The sequence below is a fragment of the Oryx dammah genome, unplaced genomic scaffold, assembly GCF_014754425.2.
Source record: "Oryx dammah isolate SB20612 unplaced genomic scaffold, SCBI_Odam_1.1 HiC_scaffold_27, whole genome shotgun sequence".
NCBI classification, from domain to species: domain Eukaryota; kingdom Metazoa; phylum Chordata; class Mammalia; order Artiodactyla; family Bovidae; genus Oryx; species Oryx dammah.
Genome location: NW_024070211.1, coordinates 2,622,980 through 2,645,137, shown reverse-complemented (window position 1 = coordinate 2,645,137; position 22,158 = coordinate 2,622,980). Strand labels below are relative to the sequence as shown.

The window sequence follows — 22,158 nt, the reverse complement described above, 5'->3', positions numbered from 1 at the left end:
TTGGGGCAGGAAGTGAGCCCGAGGAAACGCTCTGCAAACAGACATCCACCAGAATCCTTCTTAAAACAGTGAATTTCTGCCATTTTTAGACATTGGCATTCTCTGGGAAATTGTTCTCTGCTTCTGCATTGGAATTGCGTGCTCTGAGTGTCAAACATGGGTTAGCGTTACCTCCTCAGCTCCAGTCCAGATGCTAGAATTGTTCACGGTATCTGGAGCTTCAGGCCACTGTGCTGAGAAAAAGGGTGGCAGCTGGCAGAAACCTTGCATTCGAGCGTCTTCTCCCTCTACCCAGCCTGCGAGCCTGTCATTGTGGCTAATTTAAGTGTTTTTCACTAATGGTTAAAAAAATGATTATGGCAGGGAAAAAAGCCAATGAGAGCTTACTCATACTTTAATATAATCTTTTTATCTTTTTTCTTGAGGTGTAATTGACATAGAATGTTAGTTTCAGGTTTACAAAATAGTGATTTAATGTTTGTATATATTGCAAAATGATCACAGTCTAGTTAATATCCATCACCATACGTGGTTAAATTTTTTTTCTTGTAATGAGGACTTTTAAGACCTACTCTCTTGGCAACTTTCAGATATGCATACATTAGTATTAACTCTAGTCACCATGCTTGACATTTCATCTCCATGGCTTGCTTATTTTATAACTGGAAGTTTGTATCTTTTGACTCACATCACCCACCTCACTGAATCACCCTCCTACCCCCTGCCTCTGGTACCACCACTCTGTTCTCTGTGTCAGTCTAGTTTTTTCTTGAGTGATTTTTGTGTCTGTTTCAACTTTATTTTCCTGGTTTATGTTGTACTTCATTTTATAAAATCTTTAAAAATATATGTATTTGTTTGGCTGTGCTGGGTCCTTGTTGCTGCCTGGGCTTCCTCTGGTTACTGCCAGCAGGGGCTGCTCTCCAGCGCTGGTGGCCTCTCTTGTTGTGGGAGCCGGGCCCCGGGGCTCCACGGCTTCAGTGACTGCGGCCCCCAGGCTCTAGGGTTCAGGCTCAGTAGCTGTGGCCCACGGGCTCAGTTGCTCCATGGCTTGTGGGGTCTTCCTGGATCAGGGATCAAACCCACGTCTGCTGCGTTGGCAGGTGGATTCTTTACCACTGAACCGCCAGGGAAGCCCTATTTTATGATTTTTAAAGAGTCGTCTTTGTGCTTAAGGGATGATTCATGGTGATTCCGTACAGTTTCTTTATTTTTTAAAGTTTTAAATGGTTGGTCGCACCATGCAGCATATGGACTCTTAGTTCCCTGACCAGAGATCAGACCTGCATCCCTTGCATTGGAAGTGCTGAATCCTAACCACTGGCCCCCCAGGGAAGTCCCCGTGCAGTTTATCGACCAGCTGCTTGCTGTTGCAGTGCAAAGAGCCAAGGAAATAGATAATTAAGACATGTTATTTTTCTTCTCTGCTTTCTGTGCTGTTCCTTGAGCTTTGCTGGAAGAAGTGTGAGAAAACACAATTTGCATGATGATGGCATGTGGTAAGCTGACCTTGCATGGTGTGGGGTCTTCTTTATAGCACGTGGCGGTCCTCGAGTGCGCTTGCCACATTACGGCTTACTTGGCCGACGTCACCAATGCCCTGAGCCAGAGTGACGGCCAAGGCCCGAGTCACCTTTCCGTGGATGGCGAGGAGCGGGCGATCGAAGTGGACTCTGACTGGGTGGAGGAGCTGGCAGTGGAAGAGGAAGACTCCCAGGCCGAGGATTCAGTAAGTGAAGTAACCACCCATCGTGGCTGACTGGCACTTGCAGAGCTCACGTTACCAGGCCTTTGGCCTTCGTTTTTGGCCCCTGTGCGCTTCAGGACTCTTCCCCGTCCTTGAGGCTTATTCATAGCTTTCATGACTAATGCCAGGCTGATTTTCCAGGCCTGCAGAACAAGTTGTAGGACTCGAACCTCCTAGTGGAAGGACCCTTAAAAATAAGCCTGGGCCTTCTTCCCTCCAGAGGCACTTGTCCTGCAGTTCCCACTGGTTGTTGCATCCAAAATGGAGTTTCAGTGATGAGTTTTTCAGGGGGATGGTGTGAGCTGTGTTGTAGAGAAAGCGTAAGGTTTATTTTTTTCTTAGCCACAAAACCTTAAGGTCTTATCTGAAATTGCATCACAAGCTTGCATCATTGCAAGCTCTCCCCAGCTGGAATAGGTTTCTACTAGTCAATTATGAAGTCAATGGTTTATTTTCCATAGCCTGTGTTTTTGCGGGTGCCTGTGTGGAAGGATGTATTTCTGATTAAAAAAATTTATTACCTTTGAAGGATGAAGATTCCCTTTGCAATAAACTCTGCACTTTTACCATCACTCAGAAAGAATTCATGAACCAGCATTGGTAAGAGTAGTTTTTCCTTTTTGGTGGGGCTTTCCAGGCCATTGATTTTGGGGACTTCTGGACTCATTGCCTGGATCTTATTCTTTCTAGGTACCACTGTCACACTTGCAAAATGGTTGATGGGGTGGGTGTGTGCACAGTTTGTGCCAAAGTATGCCACAAGGATCATGAGATTTCCTATGCCAAATATGGATCCTTCTTCTGTGACTGTGGAGCTAAAGAAGATGGCAGCTGTTTGGTGAGAGATTAGAACATTCTTTTGGCTCTGAAGGCTGACTTGTTAGTGATACATATGTGTAAGCCAAACTGGGAACTTTCCACGTCACTTTCATGGTGTCCTGGGTCTAGGACCAAGTTCTGGTTCTGTCAATGATCAGTTGCATAGTCATGGCCTAAACACTTCACTTAGGATAGTAGAACTTGCAGTATCCTTAGAGGTCTTGCAGTGTTATCAAAGACCCTACCCCAATTTTAAGACCTGTCATTATGAGTGGGTAAAGTGTTAGCTATTAGGTGAATACCACAAAGATTAGAATTCAGGCTTTTGGATATTCTTTAAAAATGGTTAGCCAGTCTCCCCTTTGAGTCAGATTTTTCCTCCGAGATCTTAGGCAGTATTTCATCTGTGCTTGTGACAAGAAATTGGGGGCCTCTGACATTTCCTGTCCCTAGGCTTTGGTGAAGCGAACTCCCAGCAGTGGCATGAGCTCCACCATGAAGGAGTCAGCGTTTCAGACTGAGCCCAGGGCTTCAGAGAGTCTCGTGCGCCACACCAGCACCGCCCCGGCGGACAAGGCCAAGGTCACCATCAGCGACGGAAAGGGTGCTGACGAAGAGAAGCCCAAGAAGAGCAGCCTGTGTCGCACTGTGGAGGGCTGCCGGGAGGAACTGCAGAACCAGGTGGGCTCTGGTGGGAGGGGCTACAGAGCCGGGTGGGGCCTGGTGGGAGGGGCTGCAGAGCCGGGTGGGCTCTGGCGGTGCACAGCACGCGAGCAGAGCACGGAGCCTGGCACAGCGCTCTCCTTCCCATTCCACCAATGGTTATTTTGTCCTCCAAGGTTACTGATGTCCATCATGTGAATAGGAGTCGTGTGTGTGGTCGATCACTGCTTCACAGGGAGTCTGTGGCTGAGGATGTTTGGGGGTTTGTGTGAAGGTGTGTGATGCTCCAGGGCACCCTTTCTTGACACAGGCCCCTCATCTGCAGCACAGGACACAGAAAGCCCTGGGTGGTCGTCGGGTGGTGGTCGTCTCAGTCTCCCAAGTGGTGCGTGACTGGACGCGCGCTAGATGTCTCACTGAGTGTGGTGTGTGTGTGGAAGCAGTGCTTACCAGCAAGAGGCCCCTGGTTTAGTGACCCAGTCGCATGCTGACTGGAATCAAATCCAGTGCTTGGACAGAGTGAAGTGAGGGCTGGAACACATACTTGCAGTGAGGAAGCTGGGTCCTGGGTTCTGTAGGTCGTTACTGGCAAGATGCTGCTGACGAGTATGACCCGTCCTTTTTTTTTCACTTATGTATCTGGATTTTTCTCAGGCCAATTTCTCCTTCGCTCCTCTCGTGTTAGACATGCTCAGTTTCCTCATGGATGCCATTCAGACCAACTTCCAGCAGGCGTCCGCGGTGGGGAGTAGCAGCCGGGCCCAGCAGGCCCTCCGGGAGCTGCACACGGTGGACAAGGCTGTCGAGATGACAGACCAGCTGATGGTGAGTGGCCGGCGTCGGGGAGCCAGCATGCCCACTGGGCAGCCAGAGGGCGCTCGGTGCTCCGAGACGCACCCTAGAGAGTCACCCGTGGGCTTTCAGAACCTAGGCTTTAAGAACCCGTGACGCCCAGTGTGAAAAACAGCATGTGAGGTGTGTCTTCTAACGAAGGGGATGGGAGGTCACGTGGACCAACAGCACATAAGTCTCCTTTTCAGTTCACGTAAATATGTGAACCCCTGTGTGTGAGTGACGTTTGGGGCAATCTCAGTGGCCAGGAGTGTCTTCTGTACTAAAGACTTCCTTACTGTGTCCTCTCCCTCAAGGCTCATTTGCATCCAGAAGCAGTGCTTGTCCTCTTCGGCTTAGAGCCCGTTAGGTCGTCTTCCTTTAGTTCTTGCTGTGACAAGGGTGCTGAGTTCTAAGTCGTCCACTGTACACCTGCTGCCCAGCACTGACTGTAGGACTGCTGGAGTGGTCTGCGTGGCCTCTTGAGCAGCTGTGTAAAATAAAATAGTAGGACTTCTCTGGTGGGCCAGGGGTTAAGCCGCCTGTCAAGGCAGGGAATGTGGTTTTGATCCCTGGTCTGGGAACTGACAGCCCCATGTGGGAGCAGCTAAGGCCGTGTGCTACGATTACCGAAGCCCGCAAGCCTGGAGAAGCCCTGCACTGAGAAGTCCGAGCGCTGCAGCGGGAAATAGCCCCTGTCCCCCACAACTGGAGAAAGCCTGTGTGCAGCAGGGAAGATCCCGAGCAGCCAGAGCTAAAGGAGAAAGGAAACTCCCGCACTTCTGGAAGGATTGCGTAACAACGAGTGAGGCGCACGGATAGATCTCACAGGGTGCCTGCTTCTGAGGGCAACACAGTCACTTGGTAGCACACAGACAGACAGACACACACAGATATTCTGATGTTTTATTGAAAATCGGTCACCGTTGGGAATTCCCTAGGGTTCCAGTCATTTGGACTCTGCTTCCACTGCAGGGGGTCTGCGTTTAATCCCTGATCAGGGAGCTAAGATCCTGCAATGGCCAACCTCCCTCCCCTAAAAATCAGTCACAGTTTTAGACTTGCAGATATTAAAGATGAAGCTAGAAAAATACTGGGATGGTGTTGGTGATCCACAAGTTTGCTGACTTTTAATTTTATTGGGGTAAATCAATGAAAAAAAACACTATCATCATTATTTCATTTTTTAAAAGGGCATTTTGGGAATTCCATGGTGGTCCAGTGGTTAGGGTTCAGTGCTTTCACTGTTGAGGGCCCGGGTTCGATCCCTGGTTGGGGAACAGAGATCCCACAAGCCGTGTGGTGTGGCCTAAAAAGAAAGAAAGACAGAGGTGCTTTTTAACACTTAAAAAAATCAGCACTTATGTTAACTTAGTTCTGTGCAGCACTTACTGCGTTGTTCTTATTGGACTGACAGTAATTTCGATGAATCAGCTCTCCATGGATCAGGAATCGGAAGCCATTGCTCCTGAGTAACTGGGTTGTGCATCACTTCGGTCGTGCGAGTGTGCGTGTGTGCGACTCCACCTGTTGCGTTTCGCCTCATTACTGCCTGCTCTCTCTCTCGTCTTCGCCAGGTTCCCACGTTAGGCTCCCAGGAAGGTGCCTTTGAGAATGTTCGGATGAATTACAGTGGAGACCAGGGTCAGACCATTCGCCAGCTGATTAGCGCCCATGTGCTCAGAAGGGTGGCTATGTGTGTGCTCTCCTCCCCTCACGGACGCCGCCAGCATCTGGCTGTCAGCCACGAGAAAGGCAAGGTGGGTCCTCCAATCCCCTCCCTCTCATGTGAGACCATGTTTGTCGTAGGTGCTGAGCAGAACACACAGGGGGGACCACTCAGATTGGCCTGCCAGGAAAACGTCCGTTTTTATTAATTCTAGCGAAGCTTCAGGGACAGATCTCAACAAGGTTTTTTGCTGGAACCCTGAGTTACTTTATTAGACTCAGAACCAGTCTGACTAGAACAGAGACTAACGAGTCAGTCCCCACTCTGTGAGTCAGACCCCTGGGCCAAGGTAGCGACTGGAGGCTCCCAGGAGTGTGGCTTGCAGTCTTTCTCAGGTTAGCCTCGCTGGGGGACACAGTGGAGAGAGGAGAGTCTGCCCAGGAGGCCTCGGTGGTCCTTATTTAGTTCTTCCCTGCGCTCCCAGCCCTCTTGAAGACCCAGGGAAGTTTATGGCATTTTATAGAAGAGGAGAAGTTAGAGGAGAGTGTCTTACTCAAGCTTTTCTGTTTTCTGGTGTCCTCATTTGTTTTACCTTTACATTAAGTGAAAACGAGACTAGAGATACAAGCAGCTCTAACAGACTTTCAAACCATTTTCATGGAGAGACGAGGGGTGGGCAGTAGTGCGTGCGGCTGCTCAGTGTGTTACCGGCAGAGTGCATGAAGCTGCCTTCTTTGCTCACCTCTAGAAAGAAGAAATGAAAGGCATGCCGTTCCTTAGAGAAAATAGAGGCTGATACTGGTCTTGGGTTTTTGAAGAGTTGTGCTCACAAAAACAAGCCTCCAGATCAGCAGCTCTAGTGAAGGAGCTTTTGTTACTGCTGGTGTTCTCTGAGAGGAAGAGGGTTGAGAATAAATTGCTAATTATTCCCTGGCAGATCACTGTCCTCCAGCTCTCCGCTCTCCTGAAGCAAGCAGATTCTAGCAAGAGGAAGCTGACTCTGACCCGCCTGGCTTCTGCCCCGGTGCCCTTCACTGTGCTGAGCCTCACAGGGAATCCTTGCAAGGAGGACTATCTGGCCGTTTGTGGGCTGAAGGTAATCCTGATCCAGTTTGGTTCTTTTGAGCTATGGGTCACTGTGACCTTTTCTCCTGTTCTTAGCTCCACTTTCTCTTACTCATTGTTGAGATTGGAACTTAAAAGCCATTGGGAACACAAAAGAAGTCTCTGAATTTCTTCCACGTCATCCAGATTTCTCTTCTATTGGAAATAAGCTTTGTGTGTTCTTGACACTTAAACGTGTTACTCGACAGTCTGAGTACTTCCCCGGCAGGGAGTGCCGGGGAAGAACAGGCACTGTTAAACGCTGAAATGAGTTAGCCTGCTTTCCAGATTGCCTTGTAACCGTTCTGCTCCTCCACCCGTGCCCAGGACTGCCACGTGCTGACCTTCAGCAGCTCAGGCTCTGTTTCGGATCACTTGGTTCTGCACCCCCAGTTGGCCACAGGGAACTTCATCATCAAAGCCGTGTGGTTGCCTGGCTCACAGACTGAGTTAGCGATCGTCACCGCAGACTTTGTCAAGGTATAGGCACAGCTCTTTGATTGTCTGGTCCTGCAGTGGTTTTGCTTTTAAATTCAGAATGCCATTCTGAATGGCAGATCTCCAGTACATGTGCTAGCTTCTTTTAGAAATTAAAAATAAAAACTCCTAGCATTTTGGTACTCTCTGTCCTGTTGCTGAGCAGGAGCTGTGTGTGTATAGGTAATGGAGCACTGGTTCTGGTTCAGTCTCTGCTGTATTCAGTGCCGCTCTTATTTGCTGTTCTGGTATAGAATTTATGTGTCTTCTTTGCTCATCCCTTAAGAGAGAGTGAAAAGAGACCTTATTTCTCTTTGTGTGCCCAGTGCCTAGCACTGACGGGTGTGTGCTGAGTAGAAGAGTGCCCTTCCTCACCACCGCCACTCCCTGCATGCGCTGGGAGCGTTTGGGCCTGGGGCTGAGATGGACCTCCCTTATTTGATCTTTCTTCCTTCTCTCTTGCAGATTTATGACCTGTCGGTTGATGCCTTGAGTCCCACCTTCTACTTTCTCCTGCCCAGCTCAAAGATAAGAGATGTCACCTTCCTCTTCAGCGAGGAGGGGAAGAGCATCATTGTCATCATGTCCTCAGCGGGGCACATCTATACGCAGCTCATGGAGGAGGCCAGCAGTGCCCAGCAGGGACCCTTCTATGTCACCAGCGTGCTGGAGGTCAACCACGAGGACCTGAAGGTTAGGGCGCACGGTGCCACTTCCTTCCGGGCCAGGGTTCATCAGCGTAGCGGCTCTTTCAGTGTCTCTCTTTTAACTTTTACATGACAGCAAAACTCTAGTTCTTAAGGATTAAACTTGAAGTTCCTTTATTCTCCTAGTATTTTTAAGATTGACCACGGGGATCTTCTGGTTGGAGAGTGAGAGCCCTTAATCATGGTCTAAAGTGAATGACCAGGGATGGCCTTGGGGGTCCAGTGGTTGAGAATCCACCTGCCAATGCAGGGGGCATGAGTTTGATCCCTGTCTGGAAAGATTCACACGCCATGGGGCAGCCGAGCCCATGAGCCGCGATACTGAGCCGGCTGCTACAACTCCTGAAGCCCGAGTGTCAGAGCCTGAGGTCTGCAGCGAGACCCTTGCACTGCAGGGAGAGAGCAGCCCCTGGTCACCACAGGTAGAGGAAGCCTGCGTGCATCATCGAGGACCCAGCGCAGCCAGAAATCAGGAAACGCACCTGCATACGTTACCAAGCAAATAGATGAGATGAGTGACCAGCCGAAGGGACCGCCAGTGCCCCGGCGGCCTGCGGACGTAATGTGGATGTTGTGTCTGTTGTGACAGGACAGCAACAGCCAGGTGGCAGGCGGCGGTGTGTCCGTCTATTACTCGCACGTGCTACAGATGCTGTTCTTCAGCTACTGTCAAGGCAGGTCGTTCGCAGCCACCATCAGTAGGACGACTCTGGAGGTGTTGCAGCTCTTCTCCATCAACATCAAAAGGTGGGGCTCAGCACTTAGCCTTGAACTTCCACAGCGCCCTGTGTTCAGTAGGGGAGCTCCGCCCCCTCCTAGGGGCTCTCCCTTCCCTGCTTGGGGTCTCTAAACTAGGCAGCATCCGGCGTTGGTAGGTTGGCCAGTCTGCGTGGTTTGTCCCCCAGGCTGTTAGAGGTAGTTTGTGGGGGCCACTGTCACGTAGAAGGAAAAGCTATGGTCAAGGTAGCAAATGTGATTTTAATTTGATAGAGTTTTCAGAAGGGAATGTCAGTTTCTTTCTCCTAGACATTCCTGCTGCTAAGATGCCCTTGAAGTTTCCTTCCTGGTTGGGGTGGAGGAGGCGTTGATCAGTAAATAGAACATGATGTCAGTCCACGGGGCATGGTGGGAGTTTGGGGAGGCGGGGGCTGTCATCAGGCTTCCAGAAGGTAGGGGTATGTGAGGTGGGGGCTGTTTTATTTAAGAAGGAGGCAGAAAAGGTTTAAGGTTTCTTCCCCTCTTTCCTTTTGGCCACTGAAAAGCAATTATGGCACTTTCTCTCTGCCCTCTGTTTGTGAGTCAGCTGGTTTGGGGTGAAATAAAATGGACACCATTCATTCATAGCTTGATATGCTTGGAAATTCTTAAAAGGACAATGGGTTGTTAGCCTTTGGCACCTCCGTGGGCCTGTGCAGTTGAGAGCCTTAGGCACATAGGGCCACCGATCCCCTCAGACAGGGGAGAGCCTGGACCAGGACTCCCGCTGGGGCGCGCGGGGTGGGTGAGACTGTACGTGTGGCTCAGAGTAAAACTGGAGGCTCCTGGGTAGTTTGAGTCCTCGGGTGGGTATATTTCTCTGAGTCCAGTAGGTAGTGAGGATGCCCTTCCGGTCAGCGAAAGAGGGAGGGTGACGCCCTGACGGGCCGCTTGTGTCGTCCGCAGCTCCAACGGCGGCAGTAAGGCGCCTCCTGCTCTGTGTCAGTGGTCTGAGGTGATGAACCACCCTGGCCTGCTGTGTTGTGTCCAGCAGACTACAGGCGTGCCCCTCGTGGTGATGGTGAAGCCAGACACTTTCCTCATCCAGGAGATTAAGACTCTTCCTGCCAAAGCAAAGGTGAGTGCCACGTTTCCCCATCGCTTGAGTAGCCCGTGACCCTGCCCTGTTTTTGTATTTGTATATCCTGTCCCTTTGCCAGCTCTTCTGACGGAGGCCTATGGAAGACTCTTCTCCTAGATGCCTTTTCTTTGCCGGCCTTTTGCATTCCCCCCGTCGACCGTGAAGCCAGTGGCCTCTCTGCCTCTCCGTGTAGGTCCTGGTGCGTAGGTGCGGGAACTAATGCAGCCTGCCCCTCCCTAGATCCAGGACGTGGTGGCCATCAGGCACGCGGCCTGCAGCGAGCAGCAGCGCACGACGATGATTCTGCTGTGTGAGGACGGCAGCCTGCGCATCTACATGGCCAGCGTGGAGAGCACCTCCTACTGGCTGCAGCCCTCCCTGCAGCCCGGCCGCGCCATCAGCGTCCTGAGGCCCGTCCGCAAGCGCAAGGCAGCTGCCACCAGTAAGGCCCTGCCGCCGAGGCCTGCCCGGGGAGGGGGTCTGGGGTAGACAGCCACGGACGCCCAGGAGCAGTGGGGCTGGGCCTCTTCAGTGGCTGAGGTTCTGCACTTCCAGGGCAGGGGCGCGAGCTCAGTCTCTGGCCGGCTAAGATCTCACCCACCTTGTGGCACGACAAAGAAAGAGATGGGGACTGTCTTGCTAGTGTGGCTTCTAGAGGTAGAAATGGTGCTAGCTAGCCCCCCAGAAGCAGAGCCAGGGCTCCTACAGCTACCCCCTTTCTGTGCAGGGCAAACATTTGTTGGCGCTCCTCTGCAGACAGTGGTTCCTAGGTGCCCAAGAAAGGGTGCTCTCTTGGGTCTGGTCTGAGATGGTTTTCTCTGGGTTTAGGGAAGGTGGCTTGCCTGATGCAGCAGGCAGGACGGAACTGGCGGGGGAGCAGACCCCGCCCCCTGTTGGCTCATTCTCACCAAGTAGCATAGAAGCCAGGTTTTCCCTGGTGGCTCAGCTGAAAAATCCACCTGCAGTGCAGGAGACATGAGTTCGATCCCTGGATTGAGAAGATCCCCTGGAGGGGAGGGCATGGCAACCCACTCCAGTACTCTTGCCAGAAAAATCCCATGGACAGAGCCTGGTGGGCTAGAGTCCATGGGGCCGCAAAGAGTCAGACACGACTGAAGAGAGTGAGCACACACACACGCCGTGTAGAAGCCATCGTAGGTGTCTGAGCTGGGAGGCCTACTCCTGAGTGGTGAAGCAGAACTCTTCCAGGAGTGAACGCTTGAATTTCGGTCTGAGCATAAAGATGATCACAGCGTTCTCCCCGCTCCCTGGAGTCTGCTCTAGAGCCTGTGCTTGAGAAAATTGAGGAAACTTCCCCCTCCCTGGAGTCTGAGAAAATTGTGCATCTCACCGTCTATAAAGAGAGAGTTTCTTATTCATTGTAGATAAGCCAGCTCTGAGAGAGCCTGTTGTGAGTGAGTGTTCCGGATCCTGACCCCAGATGTCTTTGCCCTGCAGGGTCATGTTGTGGTTGGGGGTGGTGACTGTTGGGCAGCTGACCACGTGTAGGCATCATAGTGATGCCAACCGTGTAATCCCGAGTTGGCCTAACGTTGGGACGCATGCGTGTGAGCTCGGGCAGAGTTGGTGGGGCCACACTAACGACGATGCTGTCTGGCCCCCCGGCGCTGCCCTCCACAGCAACCCGCACCTCCAGCCAGGTGACCTTCCCCATTGACTTCTTTGAGCACAACCAGCAGCTGACCGATGTGGAGTTTGGTGGGAATGACCTCCTGCAGGTCTACAATGCACAGCAGATAAAGCACCGGCTGAATTCCACTGGCATGTATGTGGCCAACACCAAGGTGAGGACCGGCTGCACAGCCCTGGGTGCAGTCCATGGGTAGCAGGGCTCCCGAGCAGTATGGTTTGAGGAACACCTCTCCTGTCAGGGTGCAAGACTCAGTCTCTAACCCTTGACTCTAGTCTAATGGTCCCAGAGTGAACAGATACTCTCAGCTCCATGCAGAAGGGCTGCCGCTCCCATGTTACCAGCAGGGTTACCACGCACAGGGTGGTGGGAGGTGGTTAATGCCGGGGAGAAAAGGAGCCCTATACGGAAGGGTCTCCTCCCTGCGGTGTTTCCCGTCCTTGGAAGCAAAGGAGTCGTTGCCAAGGAACTAAAGGGTAGAGGTCTTGTGTAGGATCGCGCGTGGGTAACTGTCTCAGGGGGGCCCGGAAGTCGGCCCTTCAGAGCTTGTGTGCATTTTGCCACGTGCGCTTCTCGCCCTCCAGCCCGGTGGCTTCACCATCGAGATCAGTAACAACAACAGCACCATGGTGATGACAGGCATGCGCATCCAGATTGGGACCCAGGCAATTGAGCGGGCCCCGTCGTACATTGAGATCTTCGGCAGAACCATGCAGCTTAACCTCAGTCGCTCACGCTGGTTCGACTTCCCCTTCACCAGAGAAGAAGCCCTGCAGGCTGATAAGAAGCTGAACCTCTTCAGTGAGTCCCCAGCTCCTGGCGCAGATTGTATCCGTCTCATGGTTAATTCTGACCGAGGGGCCACTTCTCTGTGGCTTTGCAGGATTCTGGGGTCCCCTTGCTGTACTGATAGCTCTGTGATCTCTGTCATCAGGAAATGTTGAGCTTTATTTGAGATATAAAGAAGGCAAGATGACAGGAAAGGGATATACTTGAGGATGGGGCGGGTATAGACAGAGGCAGCTGCTTCAGGGCTCCGTTCTGTAGGCTTGGGTGACTTTGCTGATGGGGCTGCCTGCCTGTCTAGGCAGAAAGGCAGTGATATTAACACCTGCCATCACAAAGTGGTCTGAAGGTGCAGTTGAGGGCCTCAGGGCACACGTCAATGAGAGGTGTTTAGCAGTGCCCTTAAAACCTCAGAGTAGACATCCCTGGGCCTTCCATGAGGTGGACAACTTTCCCTACCATTTACTGGCCACCTGTTTGATACTCTCTTGCAGAAACAGTTGCTGTTAGTATGAATGAGGATGATCTGTGCTTTGAACAAAAGGAGTGTTTAGAGGTCCCTGGGGGTGGAGTTGGGAGACATGGTGTTCTGATGGCACCAGAGGATCCCTGCACTGGTGTTTGGGGTCTCTTCTTCTGAGTAGGAGGCGTCACAGACTTTGGGTTCATGGAACTGTTTCTGCATGTACCCAGCGTCTGCGCCAAGTGAAGGTGCTGCTGAAGTCTCGGGAGATGCAGTTCCTCTCTGACTGTGACCTGGGTGTGGCTCACCACGTTGTCCACACCAGTCTGGTCTCTGCTCTGGAGGGGGTGGTGTCGCCCTGCAGAGAGCGTGCTTCCTAAAGGCTTCTCGTGCTTGTTGCAGTTGGGGCCTCGGTGGATCCAGCAGGCGTCACCATGATCGATGCTGTGAAAATTTATGGCAAGACTAAGGAGCAGTTTGGCTGGCCTGATGAGCCTCCGGAAGAATTCCCTGCTGCCTCTGTCAGCAACATCTGTCCTTCGAACCTGACCCAGAGCAACGGCACTGGAGACAGTGATTCGGCGGCCCCCGCTGCCACAGGCGGAACCGTCCTGGAGAGGTACCAGCGCTGGCGGGGCAGCCCTTTGTTCCCGCCAGCTCCGCTCTCCCGGCGGAACCTGAGTCTTGAGAGACCAAGCCCCTCCTAAGTGTCCCAGGCCTGGCCTGTGATTTTCAGGATTTCACACTGCCCCCGCATGCAGGGTCTCCTGATGAGCAGACAGGGCTTGGCGGCGTGCTCAGAGCCGGCTGACTCCCAGGGCTCTGCCCGGGGGCTGCTGTCCCTTCCCTTCTCTTACTGCTCAGGTGTCCTTGGGAGCAGTCAGAGGCTGCTGACCAGACGACGCTTGAGCCAGAGTTAGAGATTAGGATCCAGTCCTGCTGAAATTGTAGGGAAAAATCTTCCCTTTCATTCCTATCTCATCATCTTTTAATCTTTCTCTGCAGCAGTTACTTCCTGTGGTAATAACACTGCTGCCAAGAGGCTGTCCAAGGCTTCTTGTAGCAGAGTTCAGAGCCCCCTGGGGCTCCCCCCAGTGGCCTTCTTAAGCACTGCGCTTGGCTTCTTTGTGCTGGGGAGCTGCTGGTTAGCCGCGGTAGATGCGGTGACTCGGAATGTAAGACGTTCAGCTCTTACATTGAAGGCATCAGAGTAGCCTGGCTTGGAATCACTGCCTCCCACCAGCAGCCTCCCCGCCCCTCCTTCTTTCTGTCTCCCCACGCCCTTCCCACTCTATTCTTATATTGTTTGCTTAGGATGTGTTTCCAGGTTTCTCTGAGCTTCACATTTTTTTCCTTTTTTTTTTCCTTTTGCTTCTCCCCCAAGTTCTGAAACTGAGTCCCTAACCAAGCTGGACTGGTTAGTATGTGCTCTTTCATTTCTTTGCACGAGCGAGTGTGTGTTAGAGAGCCGTGTAACTGATGGCGTGGCTTTGCGTTGGTTCCGCTTCTGTGGACAAGTCCTGCTGCTTCTTTCTGTCCCCATCGTTGCATGGCTGCAGAGCTGTCCCGTGTCCCCATGGAGAATGCGGGGGGTTGGACGTGCGCACTTGGTGTCGGCCGCCCCTGCCTTCCCCTTCCGCCCTCTGCAGGGGTGAGGAGGGGGTGGGGCGCTGAGTCAGTGGAGAAGGTCTCTCGTCGGAACAGCCAGGGAGCTTGTTCTGTCCTCCTAGGTTTTATGCCCCAGGTCCCTCTCTACTGCTGCCCTCTGCCCCTTGACCTTTTTCTTACCAGCTACCTTCTCCACACTGTCCCCTGTCTGTCCAGAGCTTCAGCCCTCACGACGTTGGTCTTTTTACTGTGCTGCCTTAAACGCACATGAGGGAGCCATGGGGAGTGTTTCCCTTTGTACCCTTCAGTGGTTGGGTTTCTTATCCTTCCCTTAGGGAAAATTGCCCAGTTTTCTAAAGGGGCTTTATTGTACCCTTTGAATGTTGATAATTGGCATGAACCTAAAAGTCCAGTTGGTTCTCTTCCCCATACTGGGCGCCTCCTAGGAAGTGCTTTTGTGCACGTTCTTGGAGGTGTAAGTCAGGTGTAAGCACAGCTCTCCCAGTGTAAGAAGATGGCCTGAACCTTTCCCTTGGTGTCTCCCCTTTGCCCACTGACCTCGGGGCACCTGAGCTTTGGGTCCTGTCACATCGAGACTGTTAAGCCTGTCTCCGTGATCCCTGCCGCAGGCAGCAGAAGGAAGCGCCTTTATCCTCTTTGAGGAAGGAAAGCCCTGTCTTTGAGTCGCGGATTATGAGCGTGGCCTCAGGTTGATCTACAAGCTCCGGAAGGAGCCAGTTTCCTCCCGGCCTCTTACGCCGGGAACGGCTTGTGTGGGGCCTGTGGCCGGTCTTCCCACGCTTTGATTTCGTGGTTGGCATTCACTGGTCGTCCCTGAGGGCCTCAGGACTATAGTCTGTGCAGGCTAAAGCACCAGGCAGAGGCAAGGGGGGCTCGTGTACTCAAGCCAGCTTTTCTGTCTCCCCAGGCTGGTTGTGAGTTCTTTAGAAGCCCTGGAAAGCTGCTTTGCTGTTGGCCCAATCATTGAGAAGGCAAGTTACTTTTTTAAAAGCACATGGGAGCTTTCTGAAGAGGCAGGAGGTCAGTGGAGTGGGCAGAGGCCCCAAAGCCTTTCAGCTCAAGTACATTTATAGCATGATCTTGATTTGCAGAGGTGGTCCAGAGGAGTCTTCAGCTTAAGGCTTTATGTCCTATTTCCAGGGGACCCATGGTGAAAGTGTTCTGTAAACAGGATGAGTGCTGATTAAAGAGCACTGTTGCAGGAGTCCTGACCTTGGTCTTGATCTCTGTACCGATGTTGTGGGGGGGTTGTAATCTCTGAAGTTGTTTGTTTTGTTCCTTGTGGCCCATTGGAGCCCTAGCTAGTCCTGGTAGCCGGGAAGGGGGAGAGGGAGGGCAGAGTGTGGTCAGCCCATCCTGCATGGATGGTGTGGGGCCAGTGGTGACCCTGCTGTCTTCTGCATCAGGAGAGAAACAAGAGCGCAGCTCAGGAGCTGGCCACGCTGCTGCTGTCCCTGCCAGCCCCGGCCAGCGTCCAGCAGCAGTCCAAGAGCCTTCTGGCCAGCCTGCACACCAGCCGCTCAGCCTACCACAGCCACAAGGTAATCAAGGGCGTCTTCTGTCAAAGTGGACGTGGTGTCACTGACAGGAGAGCAAGTAAGTTGGCTTTTGGATGCCAAGCAAGGGTGTCATGGAGTCAGGTGGGGAGAGGAGAGCGTTGAGTTTAGACCCACATAGCCTCTAGTTTCTCCTGAGAAATGAGTATCGCTCAGAATGAGGACAAGCCTCTAACAGGCCCCTGGTTTGCGTTCTTTTTTTCCTTCCTCCTGTTACTTTAATAGAATCGACAAGATTTAAGGAAGGGAGAGGAGGGACATTTGAGTTGGGGGGCTTCTCACTGGAGGGCAGGGGAGACGTCACTCAGGAGGTCAGGACTACCGGTGTCTTCACTCTTGCACAGACCTCAGGGAGGTGGGCTTACTTGCTTGTGAAGAATTTGGTGAGTGGGTGAAAGAGACTTGGGGAAGTCTGGGGAAAGGGACTCTCGCCTATTAAAGTAAGTAGCAATGGAAGGCAGTAAGTTCGGCCAGTTTCTATAAATAGAAAAGAGTGTCAACATTTCAGATCCATCAGGAGGGAACCACCAGCCCTAATGCCTTGGTTAGCTTTTCCGCCTCCAGTGCAGAGAATTAAGAAATGAGAGTTTAACTCGCTGAACCTCTCAAGGAAAGGCAGTTTTGGAAACATAGCTTTGGTATGAACCTGCAGAGAAATGACTGTAGGAAAGAAATCTGGGATGTTGCCATTCTGGAGAATCGGCCGGTTCTGGTTTTCCAATCAGACTTTGATACTGATTTCATGGGTTTTGAATATTTTTAAGTGGCTTTAACATTTTATGTCTTTAAGAAGTAGAACTGTGTTGGGCTGCCCTGAAGGTTTCTTTCAGGTAGTTGGTGGTAATTAACCTGTTCCCTTGAGAGGAAGTCGCCGGCCTGACAATCTGCCAGTTCCTTCTCCTCTGGGCTTTAGTACCCAGGCCTTCTTTGCCTTTGGCTCATCCTCTGTGATTCTTTTGTTGTAGGATCAGGCCTTGCTGAGCAAAGCTGTGCAGTGTCTCAACACATCAAGCAAAGAAGGCAAGGATCTGGACCCTGAGGTCTTCCAGAGGCTGGTGGTCACAGCACGCTCCATCGCCATCATGCGCCCCAACAACCTTGTGCACTTCACGGAGTCAAAGCTGCCTCAGATGGAAACAGGTGAACTTGGCCTGTGTGGCCGCGGTCCTGAAACCTGCCTGCGCGTCTTCTTCACTCTCTCGTCTCTCGGGGTTCTCTCTGGCCTCTGATGGATTCCGTGCTCTGAGATAGGGGCCTCACCATCTTGCCTTTATAGCTGCAGGGCCTCTGGCGTTGAAGCTGTGCCATTTTAATGAATAGGTGCTCCTTCTGCTGCTTGCCCCTGGATTGCTCCTGAGTTTACTCCGTGTTCTGGGCGTCAGATGCAGTCGGTCTCTGAAGGCACTGCCTCTGTGAAACCTTCAGGGGAGAGTGAAGCTTGTGCCCTGGTTGCTTTAGAGCAATAGACTCAGTCATATCTTTCGCTTTTGTGCTGTTCGTTTGCCAGTATTTTGTTAACATGAGTAGTAGCCTTTCTCAGCGCTTGATGCTGTTTCCTCCTCTCCTCATGCTGGCTGGGTACCGCACCTGCTTGGCTTTCATCAACTAGAGCTTATGGATGCCTTTACGGTTCTGTTATTCACATGTTCCCATAGGTTGTCGTCATCCTGTTTTTCCTCTAATACTATAACCCAGGAATCTTTTTAGAAAATCTTAGATGTTCCCCTAGGTTTTAGAAGTCGAACAGTTGGACCTGAGATCTCTGACTCTGCTGTAAGATCCTGAATGCTCCCCCTGCTACTTAATTCTAACATACACTGTTTTCTGTGATATTCCTCTCCCAGACTGTTTTTTTCCTAGATGTGCCTGCTGGAATCTAGGGATAGTTGGCATATTGATTGGGGCCCCACTTGAAACTCCCTCCCCAGGCAAGCTTCCTTGACCTGAGTTAACCTTAAAACAAATTAAATTCCATCTTCAATTTACCATCGTTAATCACTTTTTTTTTCCTCCTGCTTAGAAGGAGCAGATGAGGGGCGAGAACCTCAGAAGCAGTTGGAGGGAGACTCCTGTAGTTTCATCACGCAGCTGGTGAACCACTTCTGGAAACTCCACGCCTCCAAACCCAAGAATGCCTTCTTGGCACCTGCCTGCCTGCCAGGTATCATGTTAAAAGGGACATTTGATAGTGAAACCTGATGTAAGTTCTTTCTTTGAACAGATTGTACTCTTCCCCTTGAGCCTTCATCATACATCTCTTCCAGAGTGAATATTTAGGAAATACAAGTCTGTGAGGTCAATGTTACTGATGGAGGAATTTAGCAGTGTAGCAGAGGAATGGGACTTTCTTGATCTCTCCATGTCGGGTTGCATACTTCACATAAAGACGTGCGCGCGTGTGTGTGTGCGTGTATGCCTCCTTAGTGGTGTTTACGATTGTTTTAAAAAAATCTTGGAAAGGTTGATTCAAAGCAAGTTAAAAAGGTAAAAGGTAAACATCATCTTGAGAATCTCTGTATTTCTGAGCTCTCACTGCCTTTCGTGTCTAACTCTTCACGCTCTCTGGGGTTAGGTGGAAGGGTCCGCTCTGAGTGGCAGTCTGGAAAAATGGAAAGGCCTCTGCTACTCATTGGCGTCTGGGTGTTGCTTGGGCAGGAAACCCCAGGCGCGTGTTCAGGACGTCTTGATCACTTGAGGTCTGGGGATCATTGGGAACATCTGGACTCTGCTCACCTCTTCACACTTGTCTGCTCTGTATTTTGATATCTATAGAGAGTAGATCTATTTGTTTCTGTGATGCAGGGTATCTGGAAGAGCTTTTGGGGCAATTGGAGAGATTTAGGAGACGATTAATGGAACAAATCATAAATTACACTGATGGCCTGCATTCTGTGTGTGTGCGTTCTGTTTGTTTCTCCCTGTGTGTTTCCTCCTTTAGGCCTGACTCACATTGAAGCTACTGTCAATGCTCTGGTGGACATCATCCACGGCTACTGTACCTGTGAGCTGGACTGCATTAACACAGCATCCAGGGTCTACATGCAGATGCTCTTGTGTCCCGTACGTATCCTCACCACCCCTGATAATCGTAACTAACCAGCCTAACGCCTGGAAAAAATGTTTTTGTAAGTTTGCTATCTAATGAAGTAAAATAGACTTAAGGGAGGGCAATGGGAATTGAGAATTTGGAAGATCAGTAAAACCTGTAACGCCTTACTCATTCTATGGAAAGAAAAGTTGGAAGAGGGAATGGACTTGGTCTTTCTCATCCAGTTGCTGATGGTTATTTCACAGTTAGTGCTCAGTAAGTATTAATTGAATGAGTACCTGGATGAATACCATCAGGGTCTGCTTTCTGTGACTCCAGCACAGAAGCTAGTGTTGAAAGGACTGGTTTTAGCACAGACTTAAGATGACCCTGGTCCTCTGAGGAAAAGGCAAAACCCGGGTGTAGAGAGCCGAAGGGGCTTCAGGGACAAGTGGCCTGCCAGTCTGTTACCAGGGGCTACGATCCGGATGCAGTGTACAGGTCTTCCCTCTGCCAGGTCGGGGGGCAGGCTTGGCCACTGGCCTGATGCAGCAGGGTGCAGGTGAGAGGAGGCAGGTTCTCCACGTGCGCGTCAGCTGTGGTCCAAGAACGCAGAGTGTTTTATAGACGGTGTCATAGATGACGTTAAAACCTAAGAATGATGGTTTCTTTCAACCTCAGGATCCTGCTGTGAGCTTCTCTTGTAAACAAGCTCTAATTCGCGTCCTCAGGCCGAGGAACAAACGGAGACACGTGACGTTGCCCTCCTCCCCTCGAAGCAACACTCCAATGGGTAATGTGAGGTCTGCGTTTGGGCTCGTGTGAGCGTGGGGGGTGGGGGAGAAGGCAGACACGGCTGTAGGGCACGCTGCTCGTGTGGCCGAGGTCCTGGAGACTTGTGTCTCCGTGTCCATGCGTGCACTCTGCCTTACGCCGCGAAGGATTGAAGATGGCGTGTAAAAAGCTTACAGCAAGTAGAATAAGAGGAAGGGAAGTGGAAGCCAAGAGAAGATAAAGGTATACTAGTAAAATCAAGCCAAGGACGTAAAGTCTACATCACGGAGTCCTGTGTGGTAGTTAGATGAAGTGCTTGTATTTGGCAGAAAGCTTCTAAAAAGCCATAGAAAAAACGAGAACAGTTCAAAAATCATAGTGACTAAAAAAACCCTCCATTTTTCAGGAACTGAAAAATTTCCTGGTATGAATGCTCTTAGTTAAGGGTCCATTTTGTTGCCTATGCTCAATGGTCTTACCTCCAGTAAGATTGAAGGTAAATTTCACAAGAAAGTTCCTTCTTGATACAGTTGGATACAAGTCAAGGACATACATTTAACATTTTAGTAAAAGCAGTTCTAAAAATTGTCCGAATCGTAGCCTTGGTATCTTGTGTAACTCTGGTTACTTGGTTTGGCTCAGGAGTAAAACTCCAGTGAGAGTCACATAGGTAGTTTAAGGTTTTCTATTAGCCACTTGATAAAGAGTAAAAAGAAATACGTGACATGAACTTACTGATAATCCAGTGTTAAAAAATATCATTTTAACATGCAGTTAATCTAAAGAATCAGTGGTGGAAGAACATCCTCCGTCCCTGAAACAAGTGTTTGGCAGAGTTCGGAGCATCTGGTGTGTGCTGTGCACAGCAGCACCCCTTTCCCCGGGGCTGCCCCGTTGCAGCTCGGGGCTGTGGCTGCTCCTGGCGCAGTGCAGGTCTGGAGGCGCTCATGCAGCTTCACGACCTTCAGATAGCGCCCCGTGAATGCCACTCACCTTAATAAGTCTTGCGTCAGGCAGCGAGGTGTGCATCTTTTCTCTGAGGAGAATCTCGCATCCAGCAACAGTTTGTTTCCAGTTAAGGCCGCATCCACATGTGTGTTCAGCCCATCAAGCAGAAGGCGAGGTCTCCACCCTCTTCTGACAGTTAGGAGTCCAACCTAGCCGTCTCCGTTTTCAGGCCGCCTCTCCCCTCTGCACCGAAGCTGGTCGGGCTAGTGCTGTCCTCATTCCATCCAGTGGTTTCGCAGTTCAGTTGACTCTTCTCATAATAATTATGTAGTGTGAAAACCTCACGGACGCAATTGTTTCTGGGGAGGAAAAAAGTAAAATAACACGCCCAAGCTGCCATGACCGATAGCAGATAAGCAATCTCAATTGCAGTATTTTCCCTGTCTTGCCCAAGGACTCCTGAGGGGTGTTGGGATCTCTTGGGGTCTGCTGGTCTTAGATTTTTCTGCTTTATGGAATCCAAGGTTTTTTGGTTTTCCTTCATCTGCCAGAAAAGACTTATCCTAAGTGGGGCCAGCTGTCACTGCCAGCCCCCGCGTCCCGATCCTGCCGGGTCCAGGAAGCGAGAGGACAAGGCCAGATCTGGCCCCCCGGAATTCACCCTTGAGGCACAGGGTGCTGGCTGGCAGCTTGTCTTGGCTTTTGTTTGCTCTGTAGCTTGTCCTCTCACGTCCCGGGGGAGGATCCAGCAAGCGCCGTCAGGTGACGGGGGTTTCTCTGACTCAGGAGACAAGGATGATGACGACGACGATGACGCCGATGAGAAAATGCAGTCGTCGGGGATCCCAAACGGTGGTCACATCCGTCAGGAGAGCCAGGAGCAGAGTGAGGTGGACCACGGAGATTTCGAGATGGTGGTGAGTCTGGCAGCAGGCAGGGAGGAGGAGCCTCAGCACACTCCTCCAGCCCTCACTCGGGGGGCTTCCACACGCTCCTGTGGCCACGGGTCACTGACAGAGCTCTCTCTCTGCAGTCTGAGTCGATGGTCCTGGAGACAGCGGAGAACGTCACCAATGGCAACCCCTCTCCCCTGGAGGCCCTGCTGGCAGGTGCAGAGGGCTTCCCCCCCATGCTGGACATCCCGCCTGACGCAGACGACGAGACCATGGTTGAACTAGCCATTGCCCTGAGCCTGCAGCAGGACCAGCAAGGTAGAAGGCAGTGTTAGGAGCACAGCGGCCCCGTGGCCTTGCGCAGGAAGGGGGGTGTGGCAGCTACTGATGACCGGCGGACTCAGCTTGTTCCCCGACATGGGGAGAGGGTGATCTGGGCGAGAGCTGTGCAGAGACCCAGGTGGAGAGTGAGAGGGACTGAGCCGGGCTTCCCAGTGTCGGGGCTGATCTCATCATGGTGCTGGTGGTTTGGTCTTCAGGCTTGCTTCTTCCTGAGCTGGATGGATTCCTCCAGCC

General features: G+C 51.5%; 1 protein-coding gene across 3 annotated transcripts in view; it reads left to right on the top strand.

Annotated features, from left to right (window-relative positions):
* The window catches only part of UBR4 (ubiquitin protein ligase E3 component n-recognin 4), a 131,626-nt gene that overhangs the window by 43,735 nt on the left and 65,733 nt on the right, over positions 1–22,158 (top strand). For 2 of the 3 annotated variants that reach the window (XR_005719112.1, XM_040229415.1), the window contains exons 35-58: positions 1,538–1,729; positions 2,277–2,347; positions 2,438–2,585; positions 3,020–3,247; positions 3,884–4,054; positions 5,638–5,820; positions 6,667–6,825; positions 7,161–7,313; positions 7,776–8,003; positions 8,607–8,764; positions 9,680–9,851; positions 10,095–10,296; positions 11,496–11,659; positions 12,090–12,306; positions 13,157–13,373; positions 14,139–14,171; positions 15,291–15,354; positions 15,790–15,924; positions 16,905–17,079; positions 17,960–18,100; positions 18,878–18,999; positions 19,649–19,760; positions 21,476–21,606; positions 21,723–21,900. Coding sequence is in view for 2 of the 3 variants with exons in the window: in XM_040229415.1 (XP_040085349.1) it covers positions 1,538–1,729; positions 2,277–2,347; positions 2,438–2,585; positions 3,020–3,247; positions 3,884–4,054; positions 5,638–5,820; positions 6,667–6,825; positions 7,161–7,313; positions 7,776–8,003; positions 8,607–8,764; positions 9,680–9,851; positions 10,095–10,296; positions 11,496–11,659; positions 12,090–12,306; positions 13,157–13,373; positions 14,139–14,171; positions 15,291–15,354; positions 15,790–15,924; positions 16,905–17,079; positions 17,960–18,100; positions 18,878–18,999; positions 19,649–19,760; positions 21,476–21,606; positions 21,723–21,900 (3,754 nt within the window). In the remaining variant the exon portion in view is untranslated. The remainder of the gene's footprint in view (positions 1–1,537; positions 1,730–2,276; positions 2,348–2,437; positions 2,586–3,019; positions 3,248–3,883; positions 4,055–5,637; positions 5,821–6,666; positions 6,826–7,160; positions 7,314–7,775; positions 8,004–8,606; positions 8,765–9,679; positions 9,852–10,094; positions 10,297–11,495; positions 11,660–12,089; positions 12,307–13,156; positions 13,374–14,138; positions 14,172–15,290; positions 15,355–15,789; positions 15,925–16,904; positions 17,080–17,959; positions 18,101–18,877; positions 19,000–19,648; positions 19,761–21,475; positions 21,607–21,722; positions 21,901–22,158) is intronic. The other variant, XM_040229416.1, reaches the window with a different exon arrangement.